Source organism: Peromyscus maniculatus, chromosome 21 (assembly GCF_049852395.1).
Source record: "Peromyscus maniculatus bairdii isolate BWxNUB_F1_BW_parent chromosome 21, HU_Pman_BW_mat_3.1, whole genome shotgun sequence".
NCBI classification, from domain to species: Eukaryota; Metazoa; Chordata; class Mammalia; order Rodentia; family Cricetidae; genus Peromyscus; species Peromyscus maniculatus.
In genome coordinates this window covers 28,459,842-28,479,723 of record NC_134872.1, presented here as the reverse complement: position 1 = coordinate 28,479,723, position 19,882 = coordinate 28,459,842, and the positions used below count along the sequence as shown (strand labels likewise).

Sequence of the window (19,882 nt, the reverse complement as noted above, 5' to 3'; positions counted from 1 at the left end):
AGGCCAGCCTGGTTACAGAGTGAGACAAGGTTCCAAACAAATGGATGAACCAACAAACAACGCACCCTCACACCTACTGAGGTGGCAGTGAGTTTAGACACTGTGTGAGCCAACAGCTCAGAAGTAAAGTAGTTCCATTTCAGTTAAAGCAAGTCTGAAGAGGAATGACCTGAGAGTCTAACAAGAAAAGGAATCTGGTCTCTTCTCTCTGTCCCCAATCCCTCAGACTTGGGAAGGATAAGTGTGCCAATTTGGAACTCTTTTCAGGATTTATTTGCTTCAGAATTGCTCTCATATCCCCAATGAGCTGGACTAAGGATTTCTGGGTCTAAAAGGAATTAGGTCACTTTATTTTTTCAAGTGCTGCAACAGTCAAAAAGCAATTTCGGGGTGCAGGGATGGGGTGGGGTAGCACCATTTGGCAATCATAAGAGGTGAGAAAAATAATCTGTAATATTAAATGTCTAAGAATAGAGGAGGAAAGAACACCTTAAAATTCCCCATCTGGCCAGACTCTGAGCTGAAATCACACTCATCTCTGAAGAGAAATGTTTGGACTGTGATTGTGAAACTGTGGATCCTGACCTTGGGTTTGACTGGGAAAAGCTTCCAGACGCTCTATGAATGACAGGATATTCCCCATTCAGTTGGCCAATTTTGGCATGTGTCCACCTGGCTTGGGAGAACCGTGTAACTCTCTGAAATCCCATCCCTCCTGGTTCTCTGAGAGGACTGCCTTAATCTGATCCCCAATACTTTTCTTTTGTTTGAGACAGGGTCTCTCTACATAGCCCTGGCTGTCCTGGAAGTCTGTATTGATCAGGCTGGCTCGAACGCAGAGAGCCTCCTGCCCGATACTTTGAAACCAAGCATGTGACAAACTCAGCGATATCTCACAGGAGCAGTGGCCTATTAACAGAAACAGAGGAACCCAACATAGATGTGAATCCGACGTGCAGCTCCCAGTACAGCTGTGAGTCTCTGGGTGGTGTGCCCTTGGGGCGACCATGCAGGCGACATCAACCCGAAGAGGGTGTGAACCCCAGTAATTGCTCGATGGGTTTAAACCGCCACTCATCAGCCTCCAGCTCTTCCACCAAGCCAGCCAGTTTTTCCATCCGGGCAACTTGCTGATCTGCATAGAGTCAGAAGGGACAGAACACAACAGGGCATTTCCCATGAGACTGTCACCGGCCACCAACATGACCCCTGGTCTAGACTGAATTTGTACATGGGCTTTCCTACTTGAGATTTAGTGATGGCATCTCACTTTATGTAGGTCTGAAGATGAAGCACGTTTATCTGCATTACTTTTCCCCTTTGTTGGCAATGAAGGAGACTGAACCCAGGGTCAAGTGCCCCACCACTGAGCTGCATCAGCTTCCATGTGTACTGCCCATTATGTGTGTGCATACACATGTATGTGCATGTGTGTCAGGCACATGGTGGTCAGAGGTTTGGCACTGGGTGTCTTCCAGAATCCACTCTTTCTCATTATTTTTTATTATTTATGTGTATGCATGTGTGTGTGTCTAGGGAAGCCAGGAGAGGGTGTCAAATCCCTTGGAACTAGTTACAGATGGTTGCCAGCCACCGTGTGGGTCCTGGGGATGAAACCCAGGTCCTCTGGAAGAGCAGCCAGTGCTCTTAATTGCGGAGCCATCTCCCCAGCCCCTTATCTGAGTGTTTTTCTTTTTTTTTCCTGCTGTGTTAATCCATCAAGGTCCATCATCCCTTTATCTCCCTTCAGGCTCAGCCCTCTCCGTGACCAAATATGTTCTTTCTCTGAGTCTGGAAAGTTTTTTATATTAAAATAATATTATACACAATTATTAAGAAATACAGGGGACTCTCTTGAGAAGCCCAACCCACACGGGTATGTACTCTCCTTTTCCTAAGGGTCTTTCTACAGATCTATGCTTAAATGTATTGAAATGCTCCTGCCTGCCTGCCTCCCCCAAAAGCAAGCAGGGTTTTATTGCTGTACCCAGGCAGCTCCCTGCAGCAAGAGAGGAACTCAGGAGTGAGTTGCCTAAAATTCCTTAATAAACTCTCCTTGTCTTCATTTAAAAAAAAAGAGAACACACATGCAAGACAAAGACAGACAGACATAAACACATACAGAGACAGAGAGACAGACAGGAGGAGGAAGAGACAGAGAAATGGATACAGAGAGAGGGACACAGACACACAGATGGGGGACAGGGGTGGGGGGGAGCGGGGAAGGAGGGAGGGAGGGAGGGAGGGAGGGAGGGAGGGAGGGAGGGAGGGAGAGGATTAAAAGTAGCAAGGAGTGGTAGTTCAAGCCTAGCACTTGGGAAGTGGATGCAGGAGGGTTGCTCAGAGTTCCAGGCCAGCCTGGGCTACATAGTAAGTCATTGAGTGAGAAAATAATAATAAAAATAATAAAGGAAAAAAAATACAGCAGGGCAGTGGTGGGGAATGCCTTTAATCCTAGCATTTGGGAGGCAGAGGCAGGCGGATCTGAGTTCAAGGTCAGCCTGGTCTATAGAGTGAGTTCCAGGACAGCCAGGGACACACAGAGAATCTTGTCTTGGGAAAAAACCAGGTGGTGGTGGCACAAGCCTTTAATCCAGTACTGGGGAGGCAGAGGCAGGCGGATCTCTGTGAGTTCGAGGCCAGCCTGGTCTACAGAGTGAGATCCAGGACAGGCACCAAAACTACACAGAGAAACCCTGTCTCAAAAAACAAACAAACAAAAAACCCCAAAAAACCAAACAACAATAACCAAACAACAAAAAACTACCAACAGGGCTGGAGAGATGGCTCAGAGGTTAAGAGCACTGACTGCTCTTCAGAGGTCCTGAGTTCAATTCCCAGCAACCACATGGCAGCTCACAACCATCTGTAATGAGATCTGGCGCCCTCTTCTGTATACATAATAAATAAATCAATCTTTAAAAAAAAAAAAAAAAAAACAACTACCAACAACAAACAAAACAAAAACCCAGTCGTTACAGGCTGGGGTGCGCCTCAGTGGTGGGGCACATAGCTAGTATGTGTCATGCTCCTCGTGAGCCTAGCACTGTATGTGCCAGAGTCTAAAAAAGGGAGCTAGACTTAGTGGTATGTCTACAATGCCAGCACTCAGGAGGCTGAAGCAGGAGGAACTAGAGTTGGAAGCCAGCCCAAGCTATGTCATGAGACCACCTAAAAACAAATCACAGCATCAACAGGTGCTTGCTCTCCAGGCCACAGGGATTCATTCAGATGCTCCCGTGGGTTTCTCCATGGAGGAACGGTCCGGAGGGGAAACTGTTCCCTGATGTGTAATGGAGACTTGGTGACGCGGGTGTGCACCAGGGGCTCAGGGTGCAGACAGGGCCAAAGGTGCGGCACGGACACTAGAGGAAGGCGGTGCCTGAAGGGAAGCAGGGCTCTCATGAAGGGCAGGTAAAGGCAACAGAGGAGCAGAAGCGCCGGCTCCTGAGAGAACTCAACCTCAAGGGGGTTTAATCTGGACAAGGGCTTAGAATGTTCTTCAATGCAGACAGTCACTGGAACAGTGTGGAGCTTCAGTCACAGCACAGTGACCTTTCAGAACTTGCCCCCCTTGCTTCCCACGAATGTACATTCATAGTCGAGACAGCAGCTCACACGCTTCCTTACCATGCTTCACCTGCTTAAGCGTGGAAGCCACTTGATAGCTAAACACCGACTCACAGAGGAACCGCTCCGAGCCATCTACGGGGGAAAGGGCACAGGCGTTAGTTTGAACGGCTTCTAGAAGAGAAGAAGGCCTGTCCATCCTGCCCTGCTTCTCCACCTGAGGTCTAAGTGTCTCTGGTGTAAACAAAGGGTCTTTCAGAATACTGCTCTGTAAAGCTACCTCTTCTATACCTAGACTATTAAAATAGTACTACTGGCCTGAGAGTTCAAAAATAGTGTTACACAAACAAAAAACAAGAAACCTAAGCCTGATGTCCTGGTCACCACCGCCCCCCTCCTGACCTGAACAGCAGGCCAACAAGGCAGCTGACACACCCAGCGATGTGGTACTGGTGTGACTTAGGACAAAACTCCAATCACTTATTGTTAAAAAACAGAGCCAAGGGAAAAAGGGCTGTTGACTTGTACTATATCAAGTTGTACCACCATGACCATCACAAGCCCTGCTGGGAAACTTCATTCTGTACACACAGTTGTAACCCTGATTTTCCAACGGAACCAACCAAGCACTGCATTTTGAATGACGCTAAGGGGATGGTGCAAGCCCAGAACCTAGCACTGAGCTGGTGCCAAAACTGCCAACAAGAGGAAAAAAACAAAACCTGCCAACCAGAAGGTGGCTAGCTCAGTCATGATGCTCAGAGGATGATTGTGAAACCTGACACTCGTCAGTGCAAAGGCTGATCCGGCAAAACACATCCCCAAAGACATACAATTCACGTAGGAAAATTCCATGTTTTAAAGGGCAGCAAACCCCCTGGGGCAGGTGTTTCATTCCCAAAGTTCTCAAGCCAGTGGGAAGAGGGTACAGCTGTCTCTCTCAAGGTAGCAGTTCACACTAGCACTGCTAGATGTCAGCACTCACTCGTCAGTCATGGACTGGCGTGTCACAGTATTAAGTGACACACCAATCATTCTGGGAGCTACCAACACAGTCTGGCCTCATGCTGAGTTCCACACAAACCTTTCTTTACAAGTCCTGGTAATCAAAGGGAAAAGTACAGCTGACTCATCTGAATGGTGTGAATACACAACCCAACAGGCTTCCTGCTAATATTACATTATCTTCAATGGGGCGGGGGGGGGGGGGGGGAGAAGAGAGAGAGGGAGAGAGAGATAGAGAGAGAGAGAGAGAGAGAGAGAGAGAGAGAGAGAGAAATAAAGGCCGAAATTACTCTTAGGATGAGCAGGTTGCAAGTTCAAGTCTCTTTCCTACTCCTGGCTTTTCATCTCCCTTTCTCAAGGTGCTGGGGGTCAAACCCAGAGCACTGCCATGCCGGGTACTGGCTGCTGCTCAGCTGCACCCCTTGCCTCTGACTGGCACAGAGATGGAGACACGCTGCTGACATCATGGAGTGTACCTAGATAAGAGCGGAGAGCAACGGAGAACTCCAGATCCCACCAGGGAAGGGAGCTGCCATGAACTGGACACACTGATGCAGGGTGCTATGTTCTGGCAGGCAAACACCACCCTGGCATCCTTCTGAAAGAGCTCCACTACCACTCGGTTTCCTTTGCAAAGAGCAAAGCACAGGGGAATAGAGCTGGCCTCCCAGGTGGGAATTATGGGCTGCAAGGATCAAGTGACAAGTGGGGAAGCTTCTGGAAGTGCAACCTCCCACTCTCATTTAATCACTAGGATAGCGTGCATAAGTTATCACACTGGCCTAGCTAGCTTTCTTGGTTATGAGTTCCAAAGCAAAAAGAGAGAAGCTCACCTTCCAAAAAGGTGCCTGGGTACCACTGTCCCATGCTTCAGCCTAGGATGTATCCTGCTCACGTGCAGCTTTGGATTGACTACAAAGTCCCCTGCGTCTTAAGCCACAGTCTATCAGATGTGCCACCTACCAATCTACAGGCTGGGATGTCTCCAGAGGAGTCAGCCAGAGTGACCTGTCTTCCATTTACAGTTGGGCTCCAGATCGTCGGGTGAAAGAAGTTCAGTAAATGGCCCAAATCTAACACCATCACCAATGCCATTAAGTGCAATGCTACGGAAATTCATTGAGAAGGTATTACCTCCCAGTGGGCAATCAGACAACCCCAGGGGATTTATAACTCAGTGGCCTGGGAGGTCCCTAAAATAGAGCCACTTCTGGGCTGGAAGGCAGCGTCTCCTTTGCTCACTAATAACTGGGTGAGGACAACCTCAGCCGAGGGCAGGCGACTGTTAAAGCTTGCTTCCTGCTGCTGTTAGCAGACAGCAGATGCACCAAAGTTTAATTCGAGAGGTTAACTACAGGTTGTTTGGATTTACTATCCTAGATTTAGGAGCAGGCAGCAGCAAGTTGAACCTGTTGGGATTCTGACACACACCCAACCTTGATTCTTAAATGCTTTTGTTTTTTACTCTCAAAAGCAACCTTGCTGTGCTTCCTTTCTTTTTAGAAAGTCCCACTCTTAGCCCAAGCTGGCATGGAAGTCTCTATGTAGCATAGGCTATCGCTGAACTCACAGCAATGCTCCTGTCTCAGCCTCTTGACTGTTGGGATTGTCTGAGTCCATCAACATTGTTTCCACTTTCCTCTTTCATCTCACTATGTAAAAAGAATAGGAGCTGGGCACGTGGTTGGTAAGGTGTTTATCTAGCAGGCACTGAGCCTTGGGTTTGGTCCCCAACACGGAATAAACCAGACATAGTGATATGTGCCTGTAATCTCAGCCTCCGGGAGATAGGAGGACAAGGAGTTAGAGGTCAGCCTGGACTACTGAGCCTCAAAACTAAACCAAGGCAACAACAAAGACGAAAAATGGTTTGATGTACACATACTCACTGTAGAACAGTGTCACCTCCAAATCTGACACCACTGTCAACTCACATTTAGGAGTGCTACATGGAAGGATATATACACGTCTTATGTAAATACCGTACCAGTTCATGGAAGAGACCTGAGCACCTACTGACTTCAGTATCCATGGAGATGAGGCATGGGTGGGGTAGGGAGGTGATGTTGGAGGGGAGGTGAAGCAGAACCAAAACACAGCAGAAACTGTGGGGTAACAGTGGTCTTTTCTATTTTTAAAAATCTGGCATTGATTTATTAATGTATCGGAAGTCGTGGGGTGGTCAGAGGAAGGAGTCAGTTCCCTCCTTCCACCATGAGACCCAGGGATCAAACTCAGGTGGTCAAGTGTGGTGGCAGGCACCTCTTACCTGGTGAGATGGTTCCCCAGCCCCTTTTCTATTTCTTGATGTTAAACAGTATGTCAGATACTTGATTTGGCAAAGTCAGTTGTTTTCCAGTCTGTCTAAGTGTGAGCAGCTTTTAAGGTGACTGGGAGAGCCTGGGATGAAGGAGGGTCACAACTGTGCACTGAGCATTTAAGTGTAACAAATCCATCTGCAGCAGGACTCAATCAGTGCCCCAACGGGGTAAATGAAAAGGGCCAGCTAAGACTAATGTCCATGACGTTTTTCCTGAAGCAGGGTTAAACACTGATCTCTTCTGCGCTATAACGCTCATGAAGCAACTTAAGTGCCTTCCATCGTCACCTGTTCTGTGGGAAACCCCTTACCCACACCTCTGCTGCACAGAGCTAAGGGCGTGATTTACTTTTAGTGCCACATACGGAGGGGCACCAGTGCGTGCGCATGCCCAATACACCGTGACCTTCCAGACCACACAGGGCCTGCTGCTTCACTACCAATCACATGCAAGCTACCCCAGCGCCTTATGGTGCCAGAGTCTGCCTGCTTTTCTGACACAGAAGATTCTTCTGTCTGTCCTGGCTTGCTAGGCATGCAGCTGGGTCAGAGTGCTTGCCTATCGTGCGTGAGGCCACTGGGTTCATGACAGGAAAACAAGAACCAGTTATGGCACCGGCATTGTTTACCCCGACACTCTTATTTTTTAAGTATCTGATAGAAATGTACGACGATCACTCCAAAAAGCCAGCCCCCAAATATAGCTGGTGCCTTTCTCAGAGATGTCTCCTAATTAATTTAAAATATAGCCATGCAAATATGCAAGATTTAAATAAAAAAAAAGACCATTTTATAATTCAACACAAAATTGCTTGACTCAAGTGATTGTGAGCCCTTAGCGGCTCAAAACATTTAAAAGCATATGCCAACGTTTTTAAAGTACGAGAAGACTCCCTCATGAGAAGGCCCTGGACACGGGTCAAAAAAAGACTCCAGTCTTAGTTGAAATTCAGGATCTCTAGGGTGAGCCCAGACACGTGCATTTTATCGTTTTGTTTCTCTCTTGAAAAGAAAAAGGGTCTCATTGTACAGCCCTGGTTGGCCTGGAATTCACTATGTAGACAAGGCTGGCCTAGAATTCAGAGATTCGCCTGCCAAGCAAGACATGTGCATTTTAAGTTAGTGTCTCGTGTGAGTTTTATGCTCAACGCGAACCTGACGCCTTCCAGTGGCCAGCGCGTTTCATGAGGCCTGCCTGTGATCTATTTCTGGCCAGTCGGTCTGCCAATGTGTGATAAGACGGTGGCTGCAAATCTGTCTCCAGTGCCATCCAAACCACGCAGTCAGTCACACAGCAATGTCCTGCAGTGGGCTAAACGAGTCACCTTCACAGAGGTAGACACTTCCCTTTGATTTCCCCTTCAGGCCTGTCTGGTGGGGTTAATCCATCTGTAGACACTCACTGAAAAGACAATACACCACACAGGTGCCACAAGGCAACCTAGAGTCGGACACAGAGCGGGGTCGTGGCTCCAGTGCCAAGTCTGGTCAGGTCACTTGAGGGCTGGCTTCAAGGAGTCCAGGCGGCCCTCCAGGTGAGCTGCTTTACACGGCACAGGCCCAAACCCAGCATGAGCTCACCTTCTAGCATCTCTCCGGCTCCTTTGGGGTAGGTGAACAGAGCTTTCCGGGGCGGGGCCAGGTCTGAAACACTGAAGCCAGATCCGGTGACGGAGCTGCCACTGACCCCACCAGCGGAAGATGAGGACGAGGACGCAGCCATTCCCTCCAGCAGAAGTCTCTCTTCACTACAGGAAGAAACACAGACATCGGCAGGTTCATAAAAGCCAGGTTGACAACACTTCATTCTAGCCTAGGGCCAGCTTTCCCCACCCTCCATCTGTATACAGTTCTTTATGATGTCACTCAGGTTTTGAAGTAAAAACCGTGTTTAAAAATAGCTTTGCCAAGCTGGGCGTGGTGGCACACGCCTTTGATCCCAGAACTCAGGAGGCAGAGGCAGGCGGATCTCTGTGAGTTCGAGGCCAGCCTGGTCTACAGAGCGAGCTCCAGGACAGGCACCAAAACTACATAGAGAAACCTCGTCTGGGGGGGAGGAGGGGAAGCTTGCCAAGCTGGGTGTGGTGGTGCACGCCTTTGATCCCAGCACTCAGGAGGCAGTGACAGGTGGATCTCTGTGAGTTCGAGGCCAGTTTGACCTACAGAGTGAGTTTGTTCCAGGACAGCCAGGGCTACACAGAGATACCTTGTCAAAAACAAAAAAAAAAACAAAAAACAAAACAAAAAAAAAAAAAAAAAGAAAGAAAGAAAAAGAAAAAAAGATACCCACCTCTAAGTAGATTTAAAAAAAAAAAAAAAAAGAGAGAGTCCTATTTTCTCCCATTAGTGAATTGTCCCACTTAGTGTGGAACTGAGTGCAGATGATTTATAGGTTATGAAGACTGATATGTCAGGGCCAAGGCAGAAATGGACTCAAGGATAAATACTTCTGTTCCACAGGACAGTTTGTCTTGGGTACATCCTCACCATACCAAGAAGTTCACTTATCAAGTTTTCCAAATAAGAGTCCAGAATAACATTGTGTTCTGTTCCCAAGGAAGGGAAATGGGTTAGGAAATACATATTGGCACATTCATTAAGAAATTGTTAACCTTTCCATGTAAATGTAATGCCTAAATCTAACACTTGATGGCGACCAAAAACTGGAACAAAATAATTCAGGAGCTGATCTCAGAAACCGTGGATCTTTATGAATTGAGCATCTGTGGCCTTAATCCTGTGCCATATCTGAAATCCCAGATCCTTGTACTGAGTTCATGACTTCCCACAAAACTTCAGAACAAGAACATAGCCTCACAAGCATATGAAATTATATTAAACACACACATGCATTTTTGTTGTTGTTGTTTTGTTTTTTGAGACAGGGTTTCTCTGTATAGCCTTGGCTGTCCTAGACCAGACTGGCCTTAAACTCACAGAAATCCACCTGCCTTGGCCTCCCAAGTGCTGGGACTAAAGGGGTGTGCCACTGCTGCCTGGCCACTGTATAATTTTAAAATGGTTACTAACATATTTATACCATCTAGAACTTTCTGTCACCATGGAAATGTTCTGATAGTCTAGTTCTGCCCAATACAGTAGCCATGAGACTCATGTTGTGGCTATTAATGTAACTGAAGAGCTATATGTTCACTTTTAAATGCTAAATAAAATTTCAATAAAACCACGTAGCTAGTATTTAAATGAACAAATGACTTTATGTGGTAGTAGTGGTATGGAATGTTGCAGTTACTCAGGAGGCTGAGGCAGTGGATTGTGCACCCCGGACTACATAGCCAGGAGCCTGTTTCAATAACAACAGACAATGGCTAATTTTTACATTACATAGGTTTTAACATTTTTTTATAAAAAGGCTATTTATTTATTTATAGAGAAGGTCTTAATTTGCTGGCCTGGAACTTACTATGTAGCTTGGCCTGGCCTGAATGAAACTCATGGCAATACCACCGTGTCAGCCTCCCAAGTGCTGGGATTACAGCCATGTGTCACCACGTCCGGTTTAAAAACGACAAAAGGAATTTTCCAGGGCCAGGGAGCTTGTTCAGTTAGTGGAGTGCTTGCCTAGCATGCAGAAGCCCTGGGCTCAGTTCCCAGCACCATATAAACAAGGTGTGGTGGCAAAGGAGTAGAATTCTAGCACCTGGGAGGCAGAGGTAGGAGAAGCAGTACTTCATGTTCCTCTTTGATTCTATAGCAAGTTCAAGGCCAATCTGAGATTCATGGGGGATCCCTCAAAAAACCAAACCAAACCCAAAACACCCCAACAAACAAACAAGCAAGAAAAACCAAACTGAACACAAACCCCCAACAAAAACAGCCCCCCCCCCATTGGGTGGTGGTGGCGCACGCCTTTAATCCCAGCACTCGGGAGGCAGAGGCAGGTGGATCTCTGTGAGTTCGAGGCCAGCCTGGTCCACAGAGTGAGATCCAGGACAGGCACCAAAACTACAGAGAAACCCTGTCTCGAAAAACCAAAAAAACAAAACAAAACAAAACAAAAAACCCTCAAACAAAAAAAACCCAGCTCCCCTCTGTTACGGTCAGAGAGAATTTTGCTGGATAGTTTTCACTCATCTGCCCCCGACCCTAGTTCTGACATACTTGCTATAAAAAGTTGAAGGCTCGGGTCTAGCTCAGGGGTAGAGCACAAGTTTCCCGGATCTGAGGTACTAGTTTCAATCGACAATACTTACAAAGTTGACACTCTTGGTTTTTAAAACAGGAAAATACTAAAGAATGCTTTGTTACTGTAAATGTCCAGAGCATCTGGTTTCCTTCTAAGGAAAATGGTAAACAACGTCTGAGATGGTGGCTGCTGTTTCCTGACTCTATGGCAGTGATGTGTGGTTGTCAGAGAAGCAGAGCTTGGTTTCTAGTTCTACCATACGGCCATGCATAGGTTGCACTAATGAACACGGACATAGAACAATGAAACTGTAAGGCTACTGCTATCATTAGACTATTATATTAGTGCAAATGCATTAATGATTTTTTTTAACACCCCCCCTTTTTTTTTTTTGAGACAGAGTTTCTCTGTGAAACAGTTCTGGCTGTCCTGTAATTCACTCTGTAGACCAGGATAGCCTTGAACTCACAGAGATCCACCTGCCTCTGCCTCCCGAGTGATGGGATTAAAGGTGTGCTGCACCACCACCACCACCACCACCACCACCACCACCACCACCACCACCACCACCACCGCCTGGCTCCTTTTTTTTTTTTTTTTTTTTAAATTTGAAACAGCTTCTCACGGTGTAGCCCTGGCTATCCTGGAACTCGCTATGTAGTCTAGACTGGCCTTGAACTCACAGAGTTCCCCCTGCTTCTCAGTGCAGGTGTCAAAGGCGTGGCCACAATGCCAGCTCATTAATGACACCCTTAATCTTGCTCTTAGGTTACTTTCTGAGTTGTACTTGCACCCATCAGGGAAAGCAACCTTTCATGTGGAATTGTAATTGCTCCTTTGCACCACACTGTCCCAAAATATAGCCTGGTAAAGTTTTTAGTGTTCCTTAAAAGAGACAAGAGTTGATGGACCAGGTCCCAATCTCTAACCAGATCCCTGGTGGGATTCAAATGAAGGACACAGACCACTCAGCCACTTCCCCGGAGAGCAGTTCTGGCTTGACTTCCCCCCAGTTCAGAGCAGAACCCCCTGAGAACTGTTTATTTTTCTCAACTAAGATTTTAAACTCTGATCTTTTCAACTTCCACCCTGATAATGTTCTATTTAGTTGCTGATGCTTTGTATTTTGTATTTTGAGATCAGCTGCTCAATAGAGCACCCAGGCGGCGGCTAGCCAGCTTCAAAGGCTAGCCACAGTGACTCCAAAACTGAAGGTCATCAAAGGAACTTCCTTTCATCCTATTTTCTTCCCAAGTCTCAGAACCAGCATAGCTCCATACACAAAACAGTCAGGGTGGGAAAACAGAGCTCGAAATCAGCACAAGGTTAACTTTAAATAAGCCATTGTCTGCAGAGACACATCTGCAAGATGTCTGCTTCTAAAGATTTGCTTAAGGTTTTTGTGATTTCTTCTCTTGCTGGTGTTGGCGATAGAAGCCAGGACCCTGTGCATGTTCCACTCTGAGCTACACCTTCAGTCTCTAGTTTTGAATGCCATCATTAAGGGGTAAATAGAAGTTAAGCTAACAACAAACCCTAGGTTGTAAATGCTGAGCACAGGGACTAAGTAAGCGATGAGTGTAACTCTGGGTAGCCACTCCTTTAAGTGTGTTCATAGAATGCTTACACAGGTCACAGGAACCACTGACTTCCCAACGGCCGTCTAATTTTTGAAGCAATGGCTTGGTGATGTGCTGCTGTGCATGAGGGCGAGCCAGCACAGCGATGAAGGTCTGACCACGGGGCTTCAAGAGGTGGCTCAGAGGTTAAGGGTGCCTGCTGCTCTTGCAGAGGACTGGAGTTAGGTTTCCGGTACCCAAGTTTAGTGGCTCACATCCACCTGCAACTCCAGCTCTGGGCGATCTGCTGCCCTCTTCTGGCCTCCTTGGTCGGTCGGGGTCTCTCTCTCTCTCTCTCTCTCTCTCTCTCTCTCTCTCTCTCTCTCTCTCTCTCTCTCTCTCACACACACACACACACACACACACACACACACACACACACACACACACACAAGCTGACTATAAACAGCTGCCTGCCCAGGTCTCTATCCTGGCTTTGCTATCTGCTGTGTGACTAGACAAATCAAATGACTTTTCCTTAGCTGCCTCACCTGTAAAATGCAATCAATAATAGTGCCTGCCTTATAGAAGTGGCATGAAGATTAAATCAAATAGGCAAAGCAACTAGAAACAAAACACAAGTCAGTAATAGACACTGGCACCTGTTTTTCCCTTCTTTAAGACTCTGGCTTTGTAGCCCAGACCGTTCTTCAATTCCAGATCCTGCGGGGTGGGCCTACTAAGTGTCCGAATTACAGCTATTACGGGTATGCACTCCGACACCCAGCCTTCCCTATTCGGAGCCCAGTTTCTCATAGCTATTAAGTTCTACCACATGTACTCCTAGGAAAAGTTAAATTCTCTTTGACATAGCTATGTGAAAACTCCTGGAAGGGAAGAAGGGTCTCCGTCTGCTGACGACGTTATCTGTTATGCACTTCACCCATTTTACCACCGGGCTATACCCCCTCAGTCAGCAGGTTCACTTGGTGTATCATCTTATTAAGAACTCAGCAGGGGGGCCGGGAAGACAGCTCCATGGATAACGTGCTCGCACTGGAGGAGTCAGGGACCCCTCGAACTCACGAACGCGAAGGTGCCTGTCTTCCCAGCACTTGGGAGTTGAAGATAAGCCATTCCCAATAGCAAGATGATTAGCTAGATTAGCGGGAATGGTCACATTCTGGGTTCAGGGAAGCTATGAAAGCTATGGAGGAAGTCATTGGACATCAGCTTCAAGCCTCCACATGCATGGGCACACACACATGTAAAAATCTAGCCTGAGCCGGCGGTGGTGGCGCACGCCTTTAATCCCAGCACTCACTCTGGAGGCAGAGCCAGGCAGATCTCTGTGAGTTCGAGGCCAACCTGGGCTACCAAGTGAGTTCCAGGAAAGGGGCAAAGCTACACAGAGAAACCCTGTCTCGAAAAACCAAAAAGAAAAAGAAAAAGAAAAACAAAACTAGCCTGTAGTCTTGGGTCTGGAGATATATAGTTCAGTGTGTGAGGCAGTGAGAAGAATCCTGTCGAGTTAGAAAGCAGAACACAAATCACCTTTGTATCCTTGAGGCATCGTATAAAAAACCCTTATCACAATGTTTCCTGGGTGAATGATTTATAAATAATAAAACAAGAACTGGCAGCTCAGTAGAGACTGCAGGGGACCGAGATGGTTGGAGTCATGAAGGTCAGTCCTTTCTGTTTTTTTTTTTTCTCTCTCACTGTGTGGAGTATACAACTTTGCCTACCAGGAGGCTGCTAGGCCCGTGTAAGAGGCGCCCAGTAAAACTTGGCTGCATGCTGATGATTGAGTATCCTGGAAGTTGGCTCTATGAGAGAAACTGGGGCTGTCATAGGAAAAGTAATGAATGGTATTTGTGGGACACAATATGGCTTGGTTAAATTACTTACTTTGTGTACGACAGAGATGACCTTGCACTCATAAATTACTTTCTGCTTATTTCCTCACACACAACAAACAAAAACAAGAGATCCTTCTTAAAAATTAAGTCTCGGAAAAAACCAGACGCTTCAGTCGCTTCGGATCCAGTACGAAGGCTAATTATGACAACCGTTGGGTTCGACCAACAAAATCATTCCAGTGTGTTCCACCGGAACATACGGGTCACCACCCGAATCAAACAGAGAGAGGTAGCAAGCAGCCCTTTGGCTGGAACGAAGAACCAGGCCGGGTCGGGGAGGAGTCAGCAACACCACCAGCCCTGGCTACGCTAACTCCACCCGAGGCTCGCACCCTACCCGGCAGTTCGGGAGGAAGCCGAGGCTCGCGGCCGGCCCACTGCGCAGGCGCCAACCCTCGGCCCGCATGCTCAGTCCGAGGACCTGGCCTTTGCACACGCCCGGCGCGGGTGAGCCTCCGGAAGGGTCTCTCCTTCCACCCTCTCTCTCTGTTAGTCCCGGCAGGTAGGGTCCAGAACCACCACCCCGACGCTTCTGGCAGCCTGGGCTACTTACCCGAGTCGCTTCGTGCACTTTAAAGCCCGGCAGCCCCGCCCCCTGGAGCGAGCCGTGCGGCTCCGTTCGCTACGACGACGTAGACGGCGGCGTGCGCGTGCCCGCCCGCCCGCCGGGCGCGGTGGGGAATTTTATGGCGGGCGTGCGCCCGCCCCTGTGGCTGTGGGGGAAAAAAAAAAAAAAAAAAATCCTGGGGCGGCGCTATCGCGCATGCGCAGCGAGGGCGTGGCCGGGGCTGGGCGAGAGCGATCCTTTTCGGGGAGCACTTCCGGGTGGCTCCCACCTTGTCATTTTCCGCGTGGTCCTGGTTCTCTTGCTGCCACGCGGTCGGTGTTGTCTGATCCCTGCTTCTGGCGTAAGGGTTCTTTGTTTACTTCTTCGATTCAGGACTTCAGCTCCTCCCACGAAACGATAATTACACGAAGACATAGATACCCCTCCCTCTCCAAACCCCCGAGACACAGGGCTGGGGGGGGGGTGTTCCGCCCTTCTGCGCAGCCTCTCTGCCGGGAGCTGCGCGGGAAAGGTAGAGGAGCATGCATCACAGCCAGCCTCGCGCTCAGGGCCCGTACCCTGTATAAAGACGACTTTTTGTACAAGCGCTTATTTGTTGAAGCGGGGAGGGGATGCTAAAGAATAGCACACCAGGGTGTCCCAAGACTGTTGGTAATTGCACCCTCTCGTCCACGTTGACTTTCTGTGTTCTCAGAAGCACAAACCCTCACCTTGGTTCTGTGCGAGCGGCTACCGCTTAGCGACCGACCGGGTAGAGGGTTGGACCACGCATTTATCTGGAAGGGATTGCTAGGGCTTCTTTGGCCCCTTTAAGTACATGGGCTTGAAGACTCAGCCCCCTGTCATGGGAACATGGGTTGAACTTAACCACCGCTAGTTCACAAGGAGCCTTTGTTTCCTAACTGTTGATTCAGGTGGTGACTAGAAGCTTCACTTTTCTCAGTAGGGGATGCAGTCCGTTGGGCAGTGACCTCCAGAAACTGTTCCTTCTCACCAATGTGTTGGTCTGAGAATGGTAGTTGTACTTTGATAGGGAAATTAGGTCTGATTGCTTAGGTGTGTATTTCTAGCACCTTTAAAAGCACTTAGCGCTCTTCCATGGGTATTGTATGAATGATTCCTTCTTGTATTATTATATTGAAAAGAAAGAATGAAGCACTTTGCACATGGTTAAATAAATATCAAGACTGCATCCGCTTAGGTTAAAGTCTCTCAATACCTATAGTCTCTCAAAGTCACTGGCAGGCTGTATACTACCAATGCCTCTTACGGGAGGGCTGATACATAGATTACACATGGCTGTCTGGAGTGAGTCAGGAGGTGTAATAGGATGGTGGAGAATGCAGTCCTTGCCTTCTGAGAGCTTATACACAGTGGCCGGCCAGCAGAAAGTGACACTATTTTTACTTAGGATGTGCTATGAACTACTGCCCAGTTACGTCCATTCAGGCCTACATAATGGTCCACTAATGGAGGTTTTTATTTAATTTTTTTTATTACATTATTTATTTTGTCTGCCTGTGTGGCAACTGTAGGAGTCTTCTCCTTCCACCACGCGGGTCATTAACCTGGGGAACCAGTGCCATTACCTGTTCAGCCATCTTACTGACCTAACCTTTCATTTCTAATTCTAAAAAAAAAATGGTAAAAGGACGATTTATTTTTCAGGACTCTACTAGACTATCATTTGGAGACAGTGTCATGGATGTTCTGCGCCCACAGATTATAACATTCGATGGACGGAATTATAGGAAGAATCCCATCCAGGAAAAAAATTATCAGCATGAAGAAGATGAGGCTTACTATCGAGGTAATCCTTCTTGCTTTTAGGTCAGCAATTCTTTGTTTTATTGCTGTTCAGGGCTCCTGGCAAAGCTGATCTCAGATGAGGCATTCTTGGTTGCATTTCCTATGTTGAGATAGATTTCATCTGTACAGAGGCTTAAAAAATGCCATGAGGAGTAATTTTATTCATTATTACTTTTAACGGTGTGTGTGTGTGTGTGTATAGACATGATCATGGGGTACCCAAAGAAGCCTGAAGAGGGTGTTAGATCTCCTGGAGCTGGAGTTACAGGTGATCGTGAGCTACCCAGTGTGGGTCCTGGAAACTGAACTCAGGTCAACTGCAAGAGCATTAAGGGCTGCTAACTGCAAAGCCCCCATGTCAAGTAATTGCAGTTAGTTATTACTATTAACTTTTAATATTCTGTGCCAAAATTAAGCTCCTTTACCTGTGAAATTGTAAAAGAATATAAATTATTATTATTATTATTAATAATTTATTTATTTTGAGACGGGATTTCTCTGTGTATCCCTGACTGTCCAGGAACTCACTCTATAGACTCTGAGATCCACCTGCCTCTTCCTCCTGAGTGCTGAGATTAAAGGCATGCACTACCACGGCTCAGCATTTTTTTTTGTTTTTTTTGAGACAGAGTCTCTCTATTATGTAGCTCTGGTTGTCTTGGAACTCATTGTGTAGAACAGGCTGGCCATGAACTAATAGAGATCTTCCTGACTCTGAGTGCTGGGATTAAAGGTGTGTACCACCATGCCTGGCTAAGAATAAGAGTTATTGAAATAAACATGTGAAGGATTTAGTTCAGTGTCAGATAATGTTAACTGTTGTTATGTTATTTTTCTTTCTTCTTTGTAGTCATGCATTGACAGTTCCAGAGACACACCTAACTTTATTTTACATATGGTTATTTTGTAAATAAGATCAATAGTTGAGATGGGTTATAAATACTTTCAGGGTAATGACCATGTGGTTAGGTTTAGTGCATAAACAGGGCCTCTTAGGTTCTTTGCAGCTTTCCCTTTTTGGTTCCTAAGGGTTTCCGCTGGACCTTAACTTTGGGGGTCACTTTCCCCTGTGATCCTTCTTACTGTGTGCTGTCAGCCTTGAGCCTTGAGCTCCATTTTTTCATTCTGATTCTTTGTGTGTGTCTCTCTCCTTATTATGTAGCTCAGGCTAGTACTCTTCCTGCCTCAGCCTCTTAAATGTTGGAACTCCTCCAGGCATGTGTCACTCTGCCTGGTCTCTCTTTTCTCTATGTTGAGGTTTAAGGAAGAAATCCTCCTAGTATCTTCCTTATTTATTAATAATTCATTCAAGTAGTTCTGTGCCCTAGTACTTAAAAAGTACTAACTTCTAGACTTTGAAAGGGCGAGTTCCTATTGTGTGAACTTCATCTCAATAGAATAATAGTAAAACATGTTGTTTCAGCATCTTAACTTTCTAAGAGGAAACAACTAAATACTGCTTTCCCAAGGTTCTGAGACTGAAGGATTTCAAATAACCACCATGTTCTTTTCACTCTATGTCTTCTGAGCAGACTCGGTGGGGGGGGGATACTAAAGCAGCTGTTCTTTGCATGCCTTCCTGCCTTCTTAAGCCCTGAGAGTGATTGACGGCTGGGAGGAGGCGGTTTCCACTGAGCAGCCCCATTCAGAGATGCTGTGGTCTCTTTGCAGACTCCATGGAGTATTCTGACGAGCCCTGCGACGCCTACGAGGTGGAGCAGACCCCTCAAGGATTCCGGGCCACCGTCAGTGCCCCGAGTGTGCTCTACAAGTGAGTGAGTTCCCCGTCAGCTTCCAGGGACAGTACTTCCAGGAAGCTCAGCAGGAAGCCAGCTCTTCAGTCTTCTACACTTCCTGTGATGCTTGATTACTGATGACAAAGGAGTTCAGTATTTTGAGTCCTCAAATGTCACAGGACTGATTACAGATTAATGTAATCATCCTGTGTTTATGGCCACATCCTGTTGACTTTCACTTTTATTTATTTATTTATTTATTTATTTATTTATTTATTTATTTATTTATTTAGAACACAGAAGAGGGCGCCAGATCTCATTTCAGATGGTTGTGAGCCACCCTGTGGGTGCTGGGAATTGAACTCAGGACCTCTGGAAGAGCAGTCAGTGCTCTTAACCGCTGATTAACCGCTGAGCCATCTCTCCAGCCCGTTGACTTTCACTTTTAAATGCCCTTTGGAGCTACCATTTACCCTTATTTTCACTGCTACCTCTTTTTTCCTATGGATATCTTAAAAAAAATATTTATCTAATATGTCTATGTGAATATTTACATGTATGTATGTATGTACACTACCTGTGTGTGGTGCCTAAGGAGGATAGAAGAATTTATTGCATCTTCTGGAACTGGAGGTAACAGGTAGTTGTGAGCCATGTGGTGTGGATACTGACAACTGAACCCAGGTCCTCTGCAAGAGCAACAAGTGCAATAATCACTGAGCATCTCTTCAGTCTCTCTGTGGATTTCTTAAAATAGCTCCAATGGTCTTTCCTGCTCTCTTCTTTTTTTTTTTTTGTTTTTTGAGACAGGGTTTCTCTGTGTAGATTTGTGCCTTTCCTGGAACTCACTCTGTAGCCCAGGCTGGCCTCGAACTCATAGAGGTCCGCCTGCCTCTGCCTTCCCGAGTGCTGGGATTAAAGGTGTGCGCCACCACCGCCTGGCTCCTGCTTTCTTCTTAGTCCTTCACATTGAAAGTGGTATGATTTAGAAACAATTTTTTTGAGATTTGTTTTTAATGTGAGTCGTCTTACCTGTCTGTCTGTTCACTGTGTGTATGCAGTGCCTGTGGAGGCCAGGTCCAGGCATTTCCTGGACCTGGAGTTACTAGCCTCCTTGTGAGTGCTAGAAATCTAAGCCAGGTCCTATGGAAGAGCAGCCAGTGCTTTTAACCACTGAGCCATCTCTCTAGCTTTCATTTTTCTTTTTTTTTTTTGGTCTTGCTTTATAGTTAAGGCTGACATGGAA

General features: G+C 46.8%; 2 protein-coding genes across 13 annotated transcripts in view; one reads left to right on the top strand and one right to left on the bottom strand.

Annotated features, from left to right (window-relative positions):
* Nucleotides 1-319: 319 nt before the first annotated feature.
* Anapc16 (anaphase promoting complex subunit 16) lies at nucleotides 320-15,930 on the bottom strand. Of its 3 annotated transcripts, none has more exons than XM_042266375.2 (4): nucleotides 15,802-15,930; nucleotides 8,477-8,643; nucleotides 3,631-3,705; nucleotides 320-1,135 (listed from the first exon to the last, which is right to left on the bottom strand). In XM_042266375.2, exons 2-4 carry the CDS (start codon nucleotides 8,616-8,618, stop codon nucleotides 1,020-1,022), a joined length of 333 nt encoding a protein of 110 aa, XP_042122309.1. In that variant the 5' UTR covers nucleotides 8,619-8,643; nucleotides 15,802-15,930; the 3' UTR covers nucleotides 320-1,019. The 3 variants fall into 3 exon arrangements, with proteins under 3 accessions (XP_042122309.1, XP_006972746.1, XP_006972745.1); XM_006972684.4 differs by lacking the exon at nucleotides 15,802-15,930 and adding an exon at nucleotides 15,077-15,219; XM_006972683.4 differs by lacking the exon at nucleotides 15,802-15,930 and adding an exon at nucleotides 14,513-14,651.
* Ascc1 (activating signal cointegrator 1 complex subunit 1) overlaps nucleotides 14,222-19,882 on the top strand; it is a 107,157-nt gene continuing 101,496 nt past the window's right edge. For 2 of the 10 annotated variants that reach the window (XM_076557199.1, XM_076557198.1), the window contains exons 1-3: nucleotides 14,222-14,288; nucleotides 16,760-16,901; nucleotides 18,572-18,671. In XM_076557199.1, the coding sequence (XP_076413314.1) occupies nucleotides 14,271-14,288; nucleotides 16,760-16,901; nucleotides 18,572-18,671 (260 nt within the window). In that variant the 5' untranslated portion in view covers nucleotides 14,222-14,270. Of the gene's footprint in view, nucleotides 14,289-14,749; nucleotides 15,026-15,152; nucleotides 15,743-16,759; nucleotides 16,902-18,571; nucleotides 18,672-19,882 lie in introns of those variants that run through there. The other 8 variants (XM_076557201.1, XM_042266372.2, XM_006972682.4 and 5 more) reach the window with 8 other exon arrangements.

What these genes read in the sequence shown, in the direction of transcription:
- Anapc16 (XM_006972683.4), bottom strand. Translation starts at nt 14,544, where the DNA reads ATGAGTGCAAGGTCATCTCTGTCGTACACAAA. An exon ending in TCATCTCTGTCGTACACAAA is followed by an intron (nt 8,644 to 14,512) that starts GTAAGTAATTTA and finishes TTCTTCCTGTAG; the next exon opens with TGAAGAGAGACTTCTGCTGG. An exon ending in GCTTAAGCAGGTGAAGCATG is followed by an intron (nt 1,136 to 3,630) that starts GTAAGGAAGCGT and finishes GACTCTATGCAG; the next exon opens with ATCAGCAAGTTGCCCGGATG.